The following is a 19,573-nucleotide window of genomic DNA, read 5'->3' on the forward strand; positions in this document are numbered from 1 at the left end:
AGCAGATCAAAGTTGAAATTAGTTTTCCTTTGCAACTGTCTAGAAAAAACACTCCTGTTTTTTTTCTTTACTCTTACACTCACAATACTTCTGACACCAGATGTGTGGCTTTTCCACACACCAAGCAATTCTCCGCAACACCACCTAGATGTCCTTTAATTCAGTTCAATTCTGATGTTATCTACCTGGAGTTAGTGTCAGAGCCCACAAGTTAAGGGCTCAGTCCCACAAAACTACACCCACTTCAGACACCAAACACAAGTCCCAGGTTGACACTTGTACTTCTGACTGACTGGCTTTAAATCAGCGTTCCCACGACCCCCTTCTTGGGTTTGATAATTTGCTAGAATGGCTCACAGAACTCAAGGAAACCCTCACTTACATTTATCAGTTTATTACAAAGGGTATAATAAAGGATACAGGTGAACAGCCAGATGAAAAGACACGTGGGGCAAGGTATATGGGAAGGAGTGGCACTCCCACACCCACTCTAGGCCAGCCACTCTCCCAGCACCTCCATGTGTTCACCAACCCTGAAGCTCTATGAATCCCATACTTTAAGGATTTTTATGGAGGCTTCATCACATGGGCAAGATCGATCATTAACTCAGTCTCTAGTCCCTCCCCCCTTCCTGGAGGATGGGGGGTGATGTGGAAAGTTCCAAGCTTCTAATCACAGCTTGGTCTTTCAGGTGACCAGCCCCCATCTAGGAGCCCACCAAGAGTGGCCTCGTTAGAACAAAAGACACTCTCATCAACCAGAAAATTCCAAGGAATTTAGGAACTCTGAGTCAGGAACTGAGATCCAAGACCAAATAGAACAAAAGATGCTCCTAGTGTTCCTATCACTTAGGAAATCACAAGAGTTTTAAGAGCTCTGTGCCAGGAACCCAGGAAAGAGACCAATGTACATCTTCTATTGTTTCACAGCAGTGGAAACAGAAAATACCAAAACCTCAGTTTCTGAGCTGGACCTCAAAAGCTGACCTCAACCAAGTTACTTAACCTTTAAATGCATCTGTTTTCTCCTGTGAATATTTACAACAATATTGACACACAGAGCTACTGGTCAGAGCAAAGATACCAGCGGGCAGACGTCCTAACATAACGTCGAGCACAGAGTCAGCACGCCAGTTCCCTTCCTCTTCAGGGTCTCTGACCATCGCCATCACCCTTTTTGAAAAGCTTAGTGTTTTCAGAAAAACAAAAATAGAAACGGCTTATAAATATATGGATGCATGCTCGCCTTTTAGTTTGATGTAGTCCCACTTGTTTATTTTTGATTTCGTTGCTTGTGCTTTAGGTGTCATGTCCAAAAAATCATTGGCAAGACCTATGTCAAGGACTTTTTTTCCTACGTTTTCTTCTGGGAGTTTTATGGTTTCGGGTCTGACCTTAAGTCTGCAGTGGAGCAGGCTGAGCTCTGGGACAATACAAAGCCCGGTGGGGTTCCAGGCCTCGTTCTGCTATGGATCCATGTGGAAGGGAGTGACGGAGCTGCCTTGGTCGGGTTTGGGCAGTAGTGAGGCGGTCAGAGGAAAGGCCCCTGCGCTGGAACCCCAGCCTGCACAGCCCGCATGTGACACTGAACCTGGTCCCCTTGACCTCCCTTTGCCTCCTCATAGGCACCAATGCGGTGGTAAAGTGGCCCCATGGCACCACTCTGTGACTTTAGGCTCAGCTCCCAGCTCCTTTAAGTTTCAAATCTTCTCATCTGTGAAATGGGAATAGTGAATCTATCTGCTCATCAGATCATTGTAAAGATTGAATGCAACCAAGCACCAATGCCCAGCAAAGCTTCTGATGCCTAGTAAGCTCTTAATAAAGGTGCACTTTATTTTTAGATAAAATAGAAATAATAATATCCACCTCAGGGGGTGTTGAAAGGGTTCAAAGGAATAATGTCTGTGAAAATTCCCAGTTCAGTCTTGACATCTAGTGGAATCAAGGGTGATATCAGAAATAATCTGACTACTGTTGGCAGCAAGCAAAAAGGAAACTACTGGAAACCACCACACAGACAGACTGGTGCGCCCCAGCTGAATACCAGCACTGAGCTGAAGATACTAAATAAATGCGATTAACATTTTTCCTCAAACGAAGAGAGGTATTTCATCCTTGCCACCATCTTGTACAGAATAGGGGCTTCAAAGCAGAAGAGAAAGATGAAAATGCCGTGAGAGGTGTTCAGATACAGGGCTATGACTCTAGGCTCAGCCTCAGGGGTTGTTCAAAGGAATCTGAGACCCCCTCCCCATGGGGTCAGCCTCTAGAACGGCTTCCAGGAGGTGGTAGCATCTCACCCGGGTTTTGAAGCCCAGCTAGAATCGGGACATGCAAAGGCAAGAAAGAGAACATTACACATGTGAGCAAACGTTTTGGGGGTGGCAAAGCAATTTGGCAGAAGCACAGGATGTGTGAAGAAGATTAGAGAGAGGTGGGCTACAAAAAGAAGTGAGGATCAAACCAAACTGGCCCTAAATGCCAAGCTAAAGAGTAGAGGCTTCACTCTGTAGGCAGGGTCTGCTCTGCAGCACCTAGCACAGTAACTCACCCATGGCTGGTGCCCACTCACTAGTGAACGAGTGGCAGCAAGTCCTTAAATGAGGCAGGATCTGGATCGTGAAGAAATAAACCCATGTGCTGATTGGAGTCCTCTCATCACAGTCGTCAGCAGCGCCACTTGTTGAATGGAACCGGGTGTAGGACCGAGCGGTCGGGGCTCTGATGCCAAAGCTTGTTTCTGGCATCTGCAATTCATCTCCATGGACATTTATGGAATGCCATCCCCCAGGCAACCCCTCCATTTCCCCTACACCAATACTCACCCCTCTTTCCCTGCCATTGATGTCAGAGCTCCAGGTCTCACCTTACCTTTTATTGCAGCTCTTTAATGGTCTCCAAGTGTGAGCAGTAATTGGAGCACACGTTGGGGACCTGCCGTTTGCTCCACGGCTGAATTTCAGCCCCCAGCTCCTCCTTCTCCTGCTCCTGCGGCCGCACCTTCTGTGGGTAGTTGGCCAGGTGGTCATTTAGGAACTGCACGGTCTCCTCCTTGCTGCCACTGAGCTTTCACTGAACCAGCTACAGGTACCTACAGATTGGTAGGGTTGCTGGTCCCTAAGAGAACAAACTGGGTGACCACAGGAAGGGCCAGGCTAGACTGGCCATGAACCACAGGCTCTGGAAAGATGGTTACTAGATCGGCTGCTCTCTTTCAGGTAGGCCCCAGTGCAGTGCTGGAGGCTGGGCAGCCACTGGGCACAGAGTTCCCGTGCTGGCTGCATGGAGCTGGGAGCCATCAAACAGCTGTTTGCAGAGCTTGAAGAGCGAGGGTTTCTGCTCCAGCTAGAAGCCATGGTCCCAGAAGCTGAGCTGCACACTGGTTACAAGGGCCAAGCGCCCAAGTGTGAGCGTGCTTTGTCGCGCAGACATTTCATCCACCCGCTATGGGAGCAGGTGCGCTATGCAAGTTCCACCATGACGTCCTCATGTCCACTGCCAGCAGAAAAACGATTAGTCACTTATTCGGGCTCCATAAATAGCTTACTACCTCATAAAAGAGAGAGGTAACTGCATTTGGACTCCTTGTTACTGCCTTCTGTTGCTAGAACGGATGTTTCCTGTCATCTCTTTAAAGATACCCCATGGAGAAGTTAAGCTCTGCTCCCTGAATGACCATCTGGCATCCCTCTGGAGTGGCATTGCCTTTAAGATGCTGCTGTCCTCTCAGACAGGCAGAGTTCACTGAGCGTGGGGCCTCTAGTCTCAGGGCAGGAGTCCCCAGAGAGACTGAACAATAGAATGAAGGGGTGCTAAGAGGTTAGAACTAAACTTAGAGAGTGAATTCAACCCCTTCCTGCTTCAGCTGGAAACGAGAGAGGGGCCATGAGCTCCCCAGAGGCACCGAGCAAGTCAGCTACAAGGCCTGGACTGGGACCCCGATCTCCTAATCCAGCATATTCTCTTTCCTTTACACCAAACCTATTCTATTAAAAGGCCAAATGGTAAATATTTTCAGCTTTGCAAGCCATACAGTCTCTTTGCAATCCAACTCCTCAACCCTGCCGTTGCGGCACAGAGCAGGCATAGATGATACGGAAGTGAATGGGTGTGGCTGGGTTCCAGTAAAACATTATTTACTGAAACAGGCAAAGCTGTATTTGACCTGTGAGCTGTAGTTCACAGACCACTGCTCTATAGAGCACAATGAATGATGCCTAAATACCAGATCCCCCAGAGCATGTGGGGAGACCGTTAGTCTGCTCTGGAGCCCGAGGGCTGTGGCAGAGGGAGGGCATCACCCAGGTGGACTCCAGAACTGGACACTGGGCCTCAGACACTGGACCCTCCACTTTACCAAGGCAGTTAGACCAAGACAGGAAGTCCATCAAGATGCTCTTTAACCCTGGAGCCAAGCAAAGCTGCCCATGCGATGATGCTGTGTTGTTGTTGCTGCCGCTCCTGGTGTTTCTGAAACATGGGCTTCAAATGGCTGAGAAAAGTGACTCAGCTGCATAGTCATTGGGGAAAATCAGACAACGGGGGCACTTGTCGCCAAAGCAGACTTTCTTTAACCAACATTTATTGAGCACTTAACAGTATGCCAGGCATCGTGAGAGTCGTTTTCACGTGCATCCTATCCCAACTGTGTGAAGGAGGGAGAATTATCCTCATTCTCCAGGGGGAGAAGGAAACAGATGCACAGGGTTTGGGAGATCTGCCAGAATCACACACACATCAGTAGTAGAGTTGGGATCCCAGCCCAGGTTTTCTGAAGCCAAAGCCACTGATTGTTTCCATTATTGTGAGATGCTCATTGGTGTGTTTGGTTACTTGTTTATGACTAAGGGACAGGACTATTGGGAAATAAACTTATCTTGACCAATTGTTCAAAAAGGTAGACATCAAATGATCTTAGAAACTTTCTGTTTAGCAAAATTGAGATCATTGCATTCATACACTAAAATTTACGAAACCCAAAAGAGAATTATTTTATTGTTAATGATTTTCCCAGTTATGGCCTGCCATATCCTTTTTTGATCATATTGTAAAAGTTTTCCCAGGATAGTAGGGAGGGTGCCACTCAGTACAATTCAGTCCACGAACCGCCCGGCCTCCCAGTCACTGCGTCAGACTCCTGGGCCCTCTCTGGAAGCCGTTGCCCTCTGGCCAGGCTTCCTAAAGGCAGCCCTGCCCCAGTGGGCCCTTGGTCCCACCCCCAGGAGGGGGTCTTGCTCTAAGGCAGTGAGGGGCAGAAGTGAGGCCCAGACTCTAATGACCTCAGGGAAAGTTGCATCTTTGAGACACTGGTCCTTTCTTTCCCATCCCCACTTGAGGAGGATGCTGCTACCTGTGGGAGCTTCTCCCAGACATCAAATATGCCAGAGGCTTTATTACTTTACCACAGTCTTGCCTAAGTTTTCCTATAAACCAGAGTTAATTAAATCCAAATGCTTTGATACGAGGGCAAAGTTCCTCTGAGAATCCCCATATGTGTAGCACTGGGTCCAGATTCCAGGAGGTCCTGATGCTGGTGGGCATAAATATTTCTCAAGGTCTATGCCCATGGCTTCCTCATCCATCAAATAAGAGAGATGGGCTAGGCGGAAGGATAGCCTGCGACATCTCTGTCTTGCAAGTTCCATCCAAACATGGAAGATGGTGGCCAACCATGTCCAGCAGGGGGCAGCACTCCTGGCCCCGGGCGGTGGGGCTTGGTTTCCTACAAAAAGCTTTAACAGGCATTTGGGTGGTCAGATAGGTCTTGGCAAGTCGGAGCAACACACGGGTATGGAAACAGGGACCAGGGTGGATTGGACAACATGTGCTGGGGAAAAGGAGCCTGCAGAAGTCCCCGGAGGGTACGGGGGCCTGGACTCCTGGCCTGCACCCCTGTAACTGCTCCTGCTGCAGCTCTGGCCACAGCCTGAGCTGTGCTCTTACTGAGCCAAATGCTCAAAGGATGAGGAGAGTCTGAGTGGGTGGTTGCTGCTTATTTTTTAAAGGGGAATTGTATTCCCAGAAGGGAGTTTCAGCATCTCAGAGAAAATGTCTCTATTCTTAGGGACATGAAAGAAGGGGAAAGTGGAAATATTTATTAGCCTGAAAGAATAATAAACCTTCGTGCTTGGAGAAGGCGTAAAGACCTCGGAGAGACCCGCTAGGCTTGGCATCAGAGCACTTGGCTTCAATTCCCACCTGTGGGTTGTGTGTCTGTGAGCACATCTTTCCATCTCCCTGGGCCTTAGACACCTTGTCTGTAAATGGGAGAGGCTGGGCCAGATCATCTGTAAGGCTCCTTGTGATTCTGACAGTTTAAGACAGTGCCATCCAATAGAACTTTCTACAATATTCTATTGTGAAATATTCTCTATCTGCACTGTCCAGCATGGTACCACTAGCCATACATAGGTACTGAGCACTTGAAATATGGCTAATGCAACTGACGAACTGAATTTTTCAATTTTATTTAATTTTACTTAATTAAAAATTAAATAGCTACATGTAAGTTAGTGGCTATCATATTAGAACAGGCCTAGGATTCTAGAACCGAAGATTCGGTTCTGTTCAGTCTATTATGTTTACCAAGCTAAGCACATTCTAGACAAATTTTGCACAAGGATTGAAATTAAGAAGGACTGCTGGTTTGCACTCAGGCGTTAGAACATCCAGTTAGCCAAAAGCCCCTCCCCTTGGCATTCCAGCTCAATGAAATTTTACCCTGCCTGCAACCAGGAACCACAGCTGGCTAAGTGGTGTGTTTGTGTCTCCGGTCAGGCTCATGACCCTGTCTACCAGGCATGCATGCAGGATCACGTCCCGAGAGCCCCAGGCAGCTTCAGGATCCAATCCATTTCTCCTCATTTCTTGGCAAGTCCAGAAGGTTAGATCCTTAATAGAAACATCACCTTAGCTCATTAAGGAAGAACTATGTGTTTGGAGGGTGAGGTTCAGAAAGGTGTTCGAGATTCCTGTTCCTGGTTGTCTCCTCTTTATCTGCCTTGGCCAATTGTGCCAAGTTGGGTCCTTCACTGAATCTCTCAAGCTGACACCTTATTTTTCCATCCCCACCGTCATTGCCTTAGTGGAGACCCCGTATGCTTCTTGCTCACACTATTCCTCGGATTTCGCCCGGCCTCTTAGCCATCCTGTTTACACTCCTTGGTGAAACTTTCTAGAATACCACTCTGGTCATGTCATCCTTGGGCTCGAATCCTGCAGCAGCCCTCCCACTGCCTTCAGGATGGAGTCCAGGGTCTTTGTGGGGCACCTGAGGCCCCCCCCCCCAGTCTGACACCTTCCTACCATTTGAGCTTTATGGCCACCAGTCTTTCACAGGAGCCTGCTGCTCCAGCCAGCAGGGCCACTCGAGGCCTCCTAGGCGTGCCTTCTGCTTTCCTGCAGACCCCACACACCTCTACCTCTTGTGCTCTGTGGACATCCTAGTCAAACTTCCAGCTCCTTCTCAGATGCCGCCAGCTACATAAAGCCTTTTATGACCCTCCAAGCTAGTACTCTTTGTCAGTGTGCACCCTTGCCAGGTAGGAATTGGGCAGTGTAGCAGAGTGGTTAGAATAATGCCACAGTGGAAGCGGCTAGACCTGGGTTCAAATGTTTGTCCTTGCATGTAACCTTGGGCAACTGACTAAACCACTCTCTGCATCTGTTTCCCATCTGTAAAATGCACATGATGCCTGGCTTGCAGTTTCTCACGAAACTGCATAAGTTAATTTATGTAATGTGCTCAACACAGTACCAGGTGTGTCATAAGCGCTCAATAAGTGGTAGTAATGGTTATTATTTTTATTATTATTATTAGGCCCTTATTGAAGAAGGAGTGAGGCCTTACACACACTGGTCTTAGCTCCCTAATTAGAAATGTCTAGATAGTGGGGAACACTTGCATTTTTTGGTATCCCCTGCACCCAGCTGTAGTTTGAAAATAGTGAGGACTTCAAATATGTATTGGTTGAGCATCTCAGGGGCCTGAGGGTCTATATTTGAGTCCTGGGTCCACCGCTTGCTAGCTGTGTGACCTTGCACAACTTTCTTTACCTCTCTGAGCCTCAGATTCCTCCTTTATAAAGGGGAGAATATAATTGTACCTTTTTCAGAGATTGTTGCAAGGATTAAAGGGGACATTATTAACAAGGTGTCTGGAGGACTACTACATGGATTAGCCCGCCCCTAACGTAGAACCTGCACCTAACAGGTGATCAGTGAAGATTTTTTGAATGAATGAATGATCCCATTGTACCTGCTGTAATCAGGTTTAGGGGTGAGGTTATTACAGTATTAGTCTCAATTACAGTAGTTTGGCCTAGGTTTCTGGCATAATTATCTCCCTCTATTCTTTTATTACTTGGCTCTGGACCGATTGCCTGGTTTTAACTGGTTTTTGGCATATGGGCCTTTTTAGTGAACACCTCTGAAGCCTCTATGGGAGCAGAAGAGGCATAAAAATAACTATAGAATTAGGCCACCTTCCTCCTGAGCCCAACTCTGTAGAATCGGCTGTGGGATACAGCATCGTACGTGACAGATAGAGAAAGACGTGTCTGCAGGGCCACCAAATGAGGCTTTATTTTCCAGTTAACTGAGAACACGTGCTCTTGAAGCAGCAGAGACAACCAGAAACATCAGCAAAGAGCAATTTGCCCTGGAAATGAGAAGGCAGGTTCCAAGCGATGGGGAATAGGGCGCCCCCTGCAGTATCAGAGCGCACTGTGGACGGCCCACCTCCTGGTACTGCTGCATCTGGTTCCTGGTTCCTTGCTGGCCGGGGCTGGCCCTGCTCTCTTGGTGGCCACTGACCTGTGGTCAGGCTCGGCCTGAGGAGGCACCAGCCGCGCAGCTCCGGTCCCTCCAGGAGCCACCGGCGCTGAGGGACTTCAGTAGCGGCCGGGAGGGCAGGGTGGACAAGGCATGCCGATGACAGTGCGGGGGACGACGGTCCGGGGCACACTAGGGGAGGGCGCACAAGGGGGACAGGAGGGAGTGGAGCAGGGGTTACAGGGCAACCTGCGGAAGAAGAGCAGGTGGGGCAGGATTAAACAGAAGCCCAATCAGCAACAAGTGCAGTCAATTCTGCCCCTGACGCTCCTCAAACCCACAGTGCGCCTTCTCCACCCAGCTCCCCTAGTCCCAGCTTCCATCATCTTCGCCTGTGTAGCCCCAACGGCCTTCTAACTAGTCTTCGCAGCCCCATGCTTGCGTCTCCTAGCCATCGTCAACTCAGTGGCCACAGTAATCTTCTACAAACACAAATGTAGTCATGCCCCTCCCCCACCTAAAACCTTCAGGGCCTCCCATTTGTGCTGGGATGAAGAGCAGCTTCCTTCAACCCAACTGTTACATCCTCCTTGAAGTATCCCCTGAACTCTCTGTCGAATCCCCCTAGGGTCCCATGTACCTCCTTCCAGAGGGATTTGTGACCATTCTATTACGGTCTGTTCCCCCTCTAGGCAGTGAGGTCAGCCCACCCGGCACACCTGGCCTAGAGCAGGCACTTCATGAGGATGTGGTGAACAAGATAAACTAACCAATTAATAGAGAAGGATACATGGCAAAAGGAGAAAGGACGATCTCCGAGATGGACAGGTGTGGCCTCAAAACCAGAAATAACACGCTGGACATTGCATGGAGGTCAAACAGCCCAGAGACTGGGTAGGCAGCCCAAGGACACATCGGCCTGAAATGTGTCTCATTTGGCTGGCATGGTATTTTTTTTTTAACTTACTGAAAATATTTAAAAATCAGGAGAATTTAACATTTAAAAGAAATCCAGGGGCCTGCCCGGTGGCGCGAGCGGTTGAGTGTGCGGGCTCTGCTGCAGCAGCCCGGGGTTCACCAGTTGGGATCCCGGCGCGCACCAACGCACCGCTTGGCGGGCCATGCTGTGGCGGCGTCCCATATAAAGTGGAGGAAGATGGGCATAGATGTTAGCCCAGGGCCAGTCTTCCTCAGCAAAAAAAAGAGGAGGATTGGCAGTTGTTAGCACAGGGCTGATCTCAGAAAAAAAAAGAAAAAGAAAAAAGAAATCCAGATTTCCTTGAACAATCAGAAGATCCCGCAATACTGGATCTGCGTCTCACATGGTAGAAATGGCCTTGATGGGGAGCACTCTCATGGGACAGGGCATAGCTCCCTGGTCCTCTGTGGTCCCACAGTGACCCACATCACTCACGTATGTTAATGGCATGGGCCTTGAAAAACGTTTGACTTTGCAACTCTCGCCCTAGAGGATAAGATTCTGAATGACAGAGAAACGAGGCTGAATGTAGAATAAGAAACTGCCCACAAGAGTCATCAGCCCACCAGGTGTCCTGCAACCAGACAGCCACCAAGCCCTGCAAGTCTACCTGCACAGCGGCTGGGGGCAGATGCCTCCACTGCCCTGAACCCGACCCTCCCCACTGCTTACCTAGACTACAGCCAACGCCTCCTGAATAGTTTCCCTGCCCGGTCCCTCCTCCCACCACTCAGTCCTTCCTGCTGCTGCCTGTGCCATCTTCCTGAGGAGCAGCTTTGAGCTCTCACTGACTCTGTCAAGAAATGTTTACTGAGCATCTACTATATGCCGGGTGCAGGGGATAAAAATCATTTATACTGTCTCTGAGTTCTAGGTGTTTGCCGTCTAGCGGGGGAGATAGGTAGTTAAGCAAATTCTATCATTTCCTCCTTAAAAATAAAGGTCTCCCAGGGCCGGCCCCGTGGCTTGGTGGTTAAGCGTGCGCGCTCCGATGCTGGCAGCCCGGGTTCGGATCCCGGGCGCGCACCGAGGCACCACTTCTCCGTCCATCCTGAGGCCGCGTCCCACATGCAGCAACTAGAAGGATGTGCAGCTATGACATACAACTATCTACTGGGGCTTTGGGGGGAAAAAATAAATAAATGAAATCTTTAAAAAATAAATAAATAAATAAAGGTCTCCCAATTGCCTATAAAATAGAGCCCTCTCTCCCCAGCACGGCCATCATAGTTCTCCACTAATGTGCCCCAGCTGACTTTCTCGTCCTCCTTCCCACCACAGCTCATCACATGAAGCTTCCTATTGTCCCACCAAGCGCCAACTCCCCCCACCACCCCCCTGTGATCTCTAGTTGCCTGTCTGCCTGTCTCGCTAGACACATGGAAAAAACTGGAGAGCAGATGGCTTGTCATCATCTACCTCAGCGTCCCCTATGGCGCCTGGCACGTGGTAGGCACTTAGAAAAGAGTCTGTCAACTTGGAATGGAACAGAATGGTCTGCAATGGGCCAGGTTTGGGGAAGGCAGTGTGAATTCCTGCCTGACTTTCTTCGGATCCTACCAGCCTCCTAACCACTTCTTGATCATGACTGGGTTCTGTCTTACGGGTAGATCCACTTGCTTCCTACGGCCTCCCCCAACCCTCGCACACATGTCTCTGTACGGCCTCGGCTGGGCCCGCATACTTGCAGTCCTCGCTCTCCAGCAGGCCCCAGTAGGTGTTGATCTCGCCCTCCAGCCGGGCCTTGACATCCAGCAGCACCCTGTACTCCTGGTTCTGCCGCTCCAGGTCGCAGCGGATCTCTGCCAGCTGGGCCTCCACGTTGGTGATTAGGCCCTGCATCTGGGCCAGCTGGGAGCTGTAGCGGGCCTCGGTCTCGGTGAGGGTGTTTTCCAGCGAGTCCCTCTAAAGCAAAAGGAAAGACAGAGTAACTATGAGGAGCAGACGTCCTTTCTATGGCCTGGTTCAGAAAGAAACAAGAAGAGCCAAGTCTCTCTCTGGGGTTGGGAATGACACCTCCCTACCTACATCACTCCAGAAGCTGAAGCCCAGAAAGGTCGAGTGACTTGTTCAAGGTTAAACAGCTGGTAAGTGACAGACCAGGGTTTGAACCCAGGTCCATGTGACCCTTAATCCCTTATTCCCTCCTCAACCTTAGTCTGCCTCAAACTTAGTTGGGCTTCAGGCTTTGGATGTGAGGCTCCTCCCCTACGGCATCATTTAGACCAGTGGTCTTCAGCCCTGACCGCACATTAGAGTCACATGGGAGGCTTTAAAAAACACCCAGGCCCAGGCCCCACCTCCAAAAATTCTGATTTAATTTGTCCAAGGAGGAATCTGGGATTTTTGAAAGCTCCACAGGCGAGGTCTAGAAGCATGGGTTTGGAAAGGCAGGCTAAGCAAAGAACAAAGCTTCTTGGGGAGTCGTGTTTGACAGTGCAGATTTGAAACATGCCCCTTTTCTCTCTGAGCCTGGTCTTGGGAGAAAGCCCCTGCCAGGAGAAGTCAGCTGGGGGAGCTTCTGTGGTGGCTGAATCTGGGCCTCCCCCTCCTCCTCCTTCTTCCCGGATGCCACCTGGGAGCCTGAGCTGGGGAAGGGGTGCCCACCCAGCGGCACTCACCAGGCTGTGCTGGGCCTGCAGCTCGATCTCCAGCGTGTTGACTGTTCGTCTCAGATCAATGATGTCCGACTGATAGCTCTGAAGCTGCTCAGAGCTCGTGGCCACCTGCTGGTTGAGCTCTTCCATCTGCAATGGGGGAGACAGGAGAGGCTGAGAATGCCTTCTCAGGGACGCACCGGAGGCCAGCCCCCTGCGCGAGGCCCACCTGCGTGTTGAACCATTCTTCCACGTCCCTGTGGTTGGTCTCTACCACTGCCTCGTACTGACACCGCATCTCTTCCAGCATCCTGTTCAGGTCCACAGGGGGCGCGGCATCCACCTCAATGTTAAGGCAGTCCCCAAGCTGGCATCGGAGGGCACTGACTTCCTGAAAAGGCACAGGAGCCCCAAGCAAGCGTGAAGTTGCACAGTCCCGGCTCATGTCCCCAGGGAGACATGAAAAGATGGAACAAAATATGATAAAGATGTCTAGATTAGAGGGGCCCTTTGAGGACTGCAGTCCCCTCTGCAGTATCCCGATGGTCTTCGAGCTCCTGCTGGACACACCATGATGGGAGAAGCACTCCAACCAAGCACTTCCTGTCGCTTTGGCGGAAGCTAAGAGCGGCATCAAGGTTTGTTTGATCTGTTTGGCTAAAATGGGAAACCTGTGCCCCTCTGTCCCCGGCCACCCTCCCAGCCTGTGTTCATCTGGGAAGGAGGGCAGCAGGAGCCTGGCTTTACTTGGTTCAAGGCCCCAGTTAGGGCAGGCGCCTCCCCAGGCTCCGCTGCCAAGGAGAGAAAGTTGTCACTGAGGCTGCCAGAGTGTGCGATGCTCTCATTCGAGGCTTCTTGGGGCTGTTCCCAGTTCTGTGATTTAAGTGGGATGAGTCAGGTGCCTTAGGGCACTCAGCGAGTAGGTGGTGACTGAGTGTTACTTTACACTTAAGCCTAGGAAACCCAGCCAGGACTCAGAGGCACTTGTTCTTTCAAATCCCAAGTCAAGAGGCTGCGAGTCAACCCAGAGAAGGAAGGAAAAACACCACAGCTCAGATGGGCTTTACAGGGGCCCAGAGTGGAGGGATTTCCCTCCGAGGACCTGCAGGAGATGAAGAAAACTCGGAAAGTCAAGTGTTGACCTGTGGCTTTTGGATTAAGTACACTATATGCAAACAGAAGAGAGGAAGAGGAACAAGGATGGAGACAGAAAAAAGAAGAAAACTGCTGTAGTTCAGCTGTCTCTTAGAAGAGATGGGTGTCACCACCAGCGGTCCAGCCTAGCAGAGATGGGCAGGCCATTCCGTACTAGTTCTAGAACACAACCCCCTTCGGCCCTAGTGCATGACTCTACCCCTCGTATGTGGCTCTCATGAGAAAAACAAATGCAGTCACCACAAGCCTGTGGCAGTTACAGAAGTCCAGGAAATGCAGAGGGAAAGTTGCTAGCATTTCTGTGCACCCACCAAGTGACAGGTGTCTGATACCCATGACCTCATTCAATTTTCACAGCAACCCTGTGAGATAGAGTTATCCCTGTTTTACAGGTGAGGAGGCTCAGAAATGTTAAGTAAATTGGGCAAAGTCACAGAAACAATATGTAGCAGGCCTGGGAATTTCAACCCACGTCTACCCAACCCAAAACCCCACATTCTTCCCACTCTGCTTCCCAGGGTCACCTCAGCTGGACTTCCGGGCTCACCTCTTCATGGTCCTTCTTGAGGCAGAGAAGCTCCTCCTTCAGGGACTCCACCTGGGCCTCCAGGTCGGCCTTGCACAGGGTCAGCTCGTCCAGGATCCTGCGCAGGCCGTTGGTGTCAGCCTCCACCAGCTGCCGCATGGCCAGTTCCGTCTCGTACCTATGCAAGGATGGGGTCAGCAGCTGAGGGGTGAAACTGAACACAGAACTCAGGGAAGACCTTGCACTGCCGGTGCTTTTCCAACTCCGTGAAACTAATGGAAAGCTGCCCCAAGCATGTGCAGGGAGAGGGGCTCCCCCGTCCCCCAGCCAAACTCACTTGGTCCTGAAGTCATCAGCAGCCAGCTTGGCATTATCAATGTGCACGACCATCCTGGCATTCTCTGCCTTGGTGCAAAGAACCTAGGGGCCAAGGCACACAGAGGGGGTTAGTCTAGGACAAGAAGAAGGAAAAAGAACCCAAATGAGGAGACAATAGCTGATGGGGCTCGGCAGCCTTGCAGCCATGCCTGCAGAAGCCCGTGGAACTCTGGGGGATATTTAACGAACTGCTAGTCCTTGAAGAACAGGAGATTGATTGATTGATTAATTGATTGATTCTATGAGGAAGATCGGCTCTGAGCTAACACCTGCCAATCCTCCTCTTTTTTTTTTTTCCTGAGGAAGACTGGCCCTGGGCTAACATCCGTGCCCATCTTCCTCCACTTTATATGGGATGCCGCCACAGCATGGCTTGCCAAGCAGTGCATCAGTGCTTCCTCGGAATCCGAACCAGCGAACCTCGGGCCACCACAGCGGAGTGCGAGCACTTAACCACTTGCACCACCGGGCTGGCCCCCAGAGATTTATTTTTTAAGCACCTGGGTCTTCATAAATCCAAATGCCCCGTTTTGGATGCAATGAGCAATGTGGAAGGAAAGAATCTCATTAAGTCTGACATCATTCACACAACAGTTAGAAGGGTCCTTAACAAGCACTAACATTTACTGAAAATTCACCATGCACCAGGGGCTTTACCTGCATCAACTCGTGGAATCCTCTTAACAGCCCCATTAGGTAAGGAACGTTATTATCCCCATTTTACAGATGCAGAAACTGAGGCCTGGGGAAGGGAAGGGTCCTCCCAAAGTCATGCAATGAATCAATGGTAGAACTGAGACTAGATCCCAGGCCTCTTTCCATGTTAAAGAGCCTGCCTAAGCACTCAAATTATGAGATAATCCTATGCCCTAGAGAAGTCTCTTTTCCCTGAACATAGCTTAATAATGAGATTCAAATCTGGAATACCAGCTATTCCGGTCGCCTTCCCCGTGAGTCTGTTCACCGCTTGCCCTCACCTTCTGCTGGAGCTCCTCGATGGTCCTGAAGTAAGACTGGTAGTCAGGACATATGGGCACCTGGGCTTGGCAGGCCTCTTGGATCTTGCCCTCCAGCTCCGTGTTCTCCCGCTCCAGCTGGCGCACCTTCTCCAGGTAGCTGGCCAGGCGGTCGTTCAGGAACTGCATGGTCTCCTTCTCACTGCCATTGAAGGTGCCTTCACAGTACCAGCTGCAGGTTCCCAGGGAGCTGGAGATGCCACTGGCTGGCCGGCAGGAGCTGGAGAGGTAGGTCTTGGAGAGGCAGCTGGCCAGCCGGTAGGTGGTGGGCGTGCAGATGGAAGGCACGCATGTCACTGGCTGGCAGACGTAACCCAGGCACAGCTCAGGCTGGCAGCTCATGCTGCTGGAGCAGACAGAGGAGGGCCGGGGGCAGTTCTTGATGGAGGCCGGTGAGCAGGTGGATATCATTTTGGGGAGGCCCCTTCTCCAGCTGCAGTGACCTGGATCGCCAGTGTCTACAAGACCCCATCCTGCTCGGGCCTTTTTATACCCCTGGAATGAGGGGGCTCACGCTAAAAAGTCATCATGGGGTGGTGTCAATGTTTATACTCAGCCCCAGAGGAAGCTGCTAATTAATTTGTAATTTGGTTTCCAATAAGGAGTTCCTTTCCTCATAAAAGAGGCCAGGCTTGTCATTTGGCTAAAGCAAGACTCTGGGTTCCTGTCATTGATCACCAGGGGAGGCTTCAGGACATATCTTCAAAGGATTGCCTCCATGCCTGGGCCCTCATTACCAGGGCAGAGCTGCCAACAGACCACAGCGGCCTGGCCCTGTGCCACCAATGGCCTTGCCCACTGTGCCCCCACCTGCTCCTGCCCCGAGAAAGGCCACAGTCCTGTGGGGCAGCAGCCACTCCTTTTAACGAGAGCATTCCCTGTGGGAAGAGGCCTGGCCCCTTAACAAGGAAATGTGTGGGTGATGGAAGCTACGCTGATACTGGCAGTGGTACAAATCAAGGGATAAAGAAGAAAGAACCTCTGAGGCTTCTCTAGGATGCATCATCTTCCTATCAAGGGGAAGAAAATAATATCAGAGAAGAGAGAATGAACTCAAGACACAGACAGGAAGCCTAAGAATCAGGGACATCCTTTCAGCTTGGCACTATTGAGAAAGAGAGATGAGAAGACCCCTCTCTTGGAAAGGGAGATCAATGTCATGAACATCTCCGTGAGGCAGATGCTCTATCTTGACCTTCTCTGAATCCTCCCCTTCATCCCTCACTGCTCCACCTACAGAGTTGCCGAGAGCTCGGTTCCTGTTTGTTGAGCATACTGAGGTTGGACAGGCTGGAACAGGCTCTACTTTTACTTTCTGCAGTGGCGGGAAGGGAGGGCTCGCCTGGGACCTTGGAGACCGGGAGCAGGGTGACTCAGCTCCCTTGAGAAGCGATACTCTGCAGCCCTGGGATGAGCGAAGCCAGGAGTCTGGGAAGCAGGTGTCCCCAGTTATAGAAGCCTTGGGCGTTCCTTCAGAAACCAACAGGCAAGACCAGTGGTCCTCAGTCCTGCCCGTGGTACTTGCAGGTTCACGCGCTTCCTGCTTAAGATGTGTGTGTTACCTAGCCACTTTTTATTCATTAATCTTCTCAGTACAGTAGTGGAGTATAAGTACTTGTCTTGTTTTTCATATATGTCTAGAAGTGTTGGTGAAGGGGCAGGGAAGGGAAAATGCCACCCAGCCCTATTCCCCGAAATTTGTTGCTTAAGAAAAGTCAAAATACAGATGCTACCTTCTAACTTGCTATGTGACCTTGGGAAAGTCATTTTACCTCTCTGGGCCTCGTTTCCTCATGCAAATTGAAAGGGTTAGATTAAATCATCTCTCAGTTTGATTTCCTGCAACAATCATAAATTTCAATTCCTTTGTCTGGATTAACTGTTTAAAGAAGACCATGGCATCAGATGGAAGGAAATGTGATGGCAATCCCAACTACACGGACTGAGACTCATAGGACCACCCTTCAAAATCATAACCAGTGCTTAGTTGATGTATATAAGCACCAGCACTGTGCTGGGGGCTTGGTATTAATTTGTCCATTTAATCCTCCCCAAAATAAATTATAAGATAATTATTATTATAATCAGGTGTAGCAGTGGTTCTCAAAGTGTGGTCTCCAGACCAGCAGCATCAACATCACTCAGGAACATGTTAGAAATGCAGTTTCTCAGGTCCCCCCCAGACCAACTGAATCAGAAACCGCGGGTGGGGCCCAGCCACCTGTGTTTAACAAGTCCTCCAGGTGGTTTTGAGAACTGCTGAGGTATAGGAGCATATATATCTTAACACCTGTCACCAGAATTCCTCTTGTAGAAAAAATTGTCTTTACTTAAAAAAATACACTGAGAAATTGTTGGGGTAAAAGGTGGGACCCCAAGTGCCTTAATGTTGGCTGGCAAGACGTCAGAGGGAGAAAGAGAAGACTTTGAAGTTCCCAGGACAATCATGGCAGGAAGGGGTGAGAGGAGAGGGAGGCAGGAGCCAGGAGGAGAGGGACCAGGAAGGTGGTGAGAGGCTGTGACCTGTGTGATGCAGTCCCATCCCGTGGTCCCTAAGAGATCTTCAGCAAAGTCCACCAATTCAAGTGCTTGGCATGAGCAGTGTTCTACATGATGAAGGAAGAACTGAGTTTCTCATCAGAGTGGTGCGATCAAGGAGAGCAGACTGTTCAAAGCCACAGTAGACCAGGGGTCTAGCCAGTATGCCAGACCTGGGGGATGTTTCACAGGTGAAGAAGTAGGGGCGGAGAAAGGCAGCCTCAGGGCAGGAGGATGCACAGTCAGTGTCCAAACTACGTCTGTCTGGATCCAAAGGCTCTCACTGGACCCCAGCCCCTCGGAGGCCAAAGCGAACTATTGAGCAAACACATTTGCTAGAAAAAGGAGAGGAGAAGGGAAAGTGATGGAGAGAAAGCCAAGCAAGGGGAAGAAAGCAGGAAGGAATACTGCTGAGAGGGGCTAAGTAGGTCCAGGATGAAGGATCTACTTAAATAAGGGCAGATAGGAAGCTTGTCTGGGCCTGGCCCAAGACCATCTCCTTCCCTCCATTCTTTGAAAAAACAGAATGACCCCAGAGAAGAGACTTACAGAAACTGAATTTAGGTGGTTCTACCAACCAAAAAGCCAGTTTGCCAACCTACCCGTGTACATAGCATGTTCCATCAGCTTTTTATTGTCTCGTCATTACATACAAACAGAAGGATCCCAGACATTTGAGAGAAGTTTCCAACATTAAAAATAGAGACAAAACAAAACAATGAAGAAGAAATTGGGGAAAACAAAACAATGCAGAATCTGAAACACTCTATTAAGATAGATATTTTTTAATAACCTCAGAGATAAGTATAGCAGTTACGTCCTTGTAACAAGAACTGGATGTTATAAAAGAAGAACAGAGAACAAAAAATAACTCTTTGGAATTAAAAGTATGGTAACTGAAATTAAAAATTCAGTTCATTTGTTTGAAATTAAAGGAGAGAAAATAGCCAGAACTAAGGAAGAGTCAAAAGTACAATATAGGGTTCAGATAGTACTAAGGTCTAGGTCAGTGCTGCCCTGAGCCCCCTGTTCTCCCAGCTGCCTTGCCAAAAGGCCGCCTACCTAATAAAGCAGCTCTCAACCCTGGCTGCACAGGGGAATTCTCAGAAAGCTTTTAAAAACCCCAATACCAGGCCATATCCCAGACGAACTAAGTCAGAACTTCTGAGGGTCAGACCAGGTATCCATATTTTTTAAAGTTCTCCAGTTCATTCCAATGCGCAGCCAAGGTTGAAAACCTCAGGCCAAATGTAAACAGTATTATAATTTAAAAGCACAAGCAAATGAAGTCAATAATTAGAGGTGGGTCTACACAGGATCTGGTTAGCCCCATCTTAGAGGGAGTTAGGATGGGTTTGGAAGGCGCTTGTACCACAAAGAATACTGTAAAGAAGAAGAGTGTGGCTTGTGTAAAACAGAATTCACTGGAGCCCATGTGCTCAAGAGAGCATCCGTGTAATGCTTGCTGACTGTGGCTTCCCCCGCTGAGTTTGCTCTAAGTCAGAATTAGATAATAAATCATATAACTGCATATCCACTTTGGCTGGCCTGGTTTACCCTGGGCATTGCTGCTTGGAAGGAAACCTCAGAACTGAAAACCTGGGCAGGG

At 49.7% G+C, this 19,573-nt stretch overlaps 1 protein-coding gene across 1 annotated transcript; it reads right to left on the bottom strand.

Annotated features, from left to right (window-relative positions):
- Positions 1-8,894: 8,894 nt before the first annotated feature.
- Positions 8,895-15,837, bottom strand: KRT32 (keratin 32). The gene is made up of 7 exons (XM_058560936.1): positions 15,388-15,837; positions 14,370-14,452; positions 14,054-14,210; positions 12,581-12,742; positions 12,376-12,501; positions 11,439-11,659; positions 8,895-9,024 (listed from the first exon to the last, which is right to left on the bottom strand). The coding sequence occupies exons 1-7, from the start codon at positions 15,835-15,837 to the stop codon at positions 8,895-8,897; spliced, it is 1,329 nt and encodes a 442-aa protein (XP_058416919.1).
- Between the last annotated feature and the right edge of the window lie 3,736 nt (positions 15,838-19,573).

The sequence above is a fragment of the Diceros bicornis genome, chromosome 18 (assembly GCF_020826845.1).
Source record: "Diceros bicornis minor isolate mBicDic1 chromosome 18, mDicBic1.mat.cur, whole genome shotgun sequence".
NCBI lineage: Eukaryota > Metazoa > Chordata > Mammalia > Perissodactyla > Rhinocerotidae > Diceros > Diceros bicornis.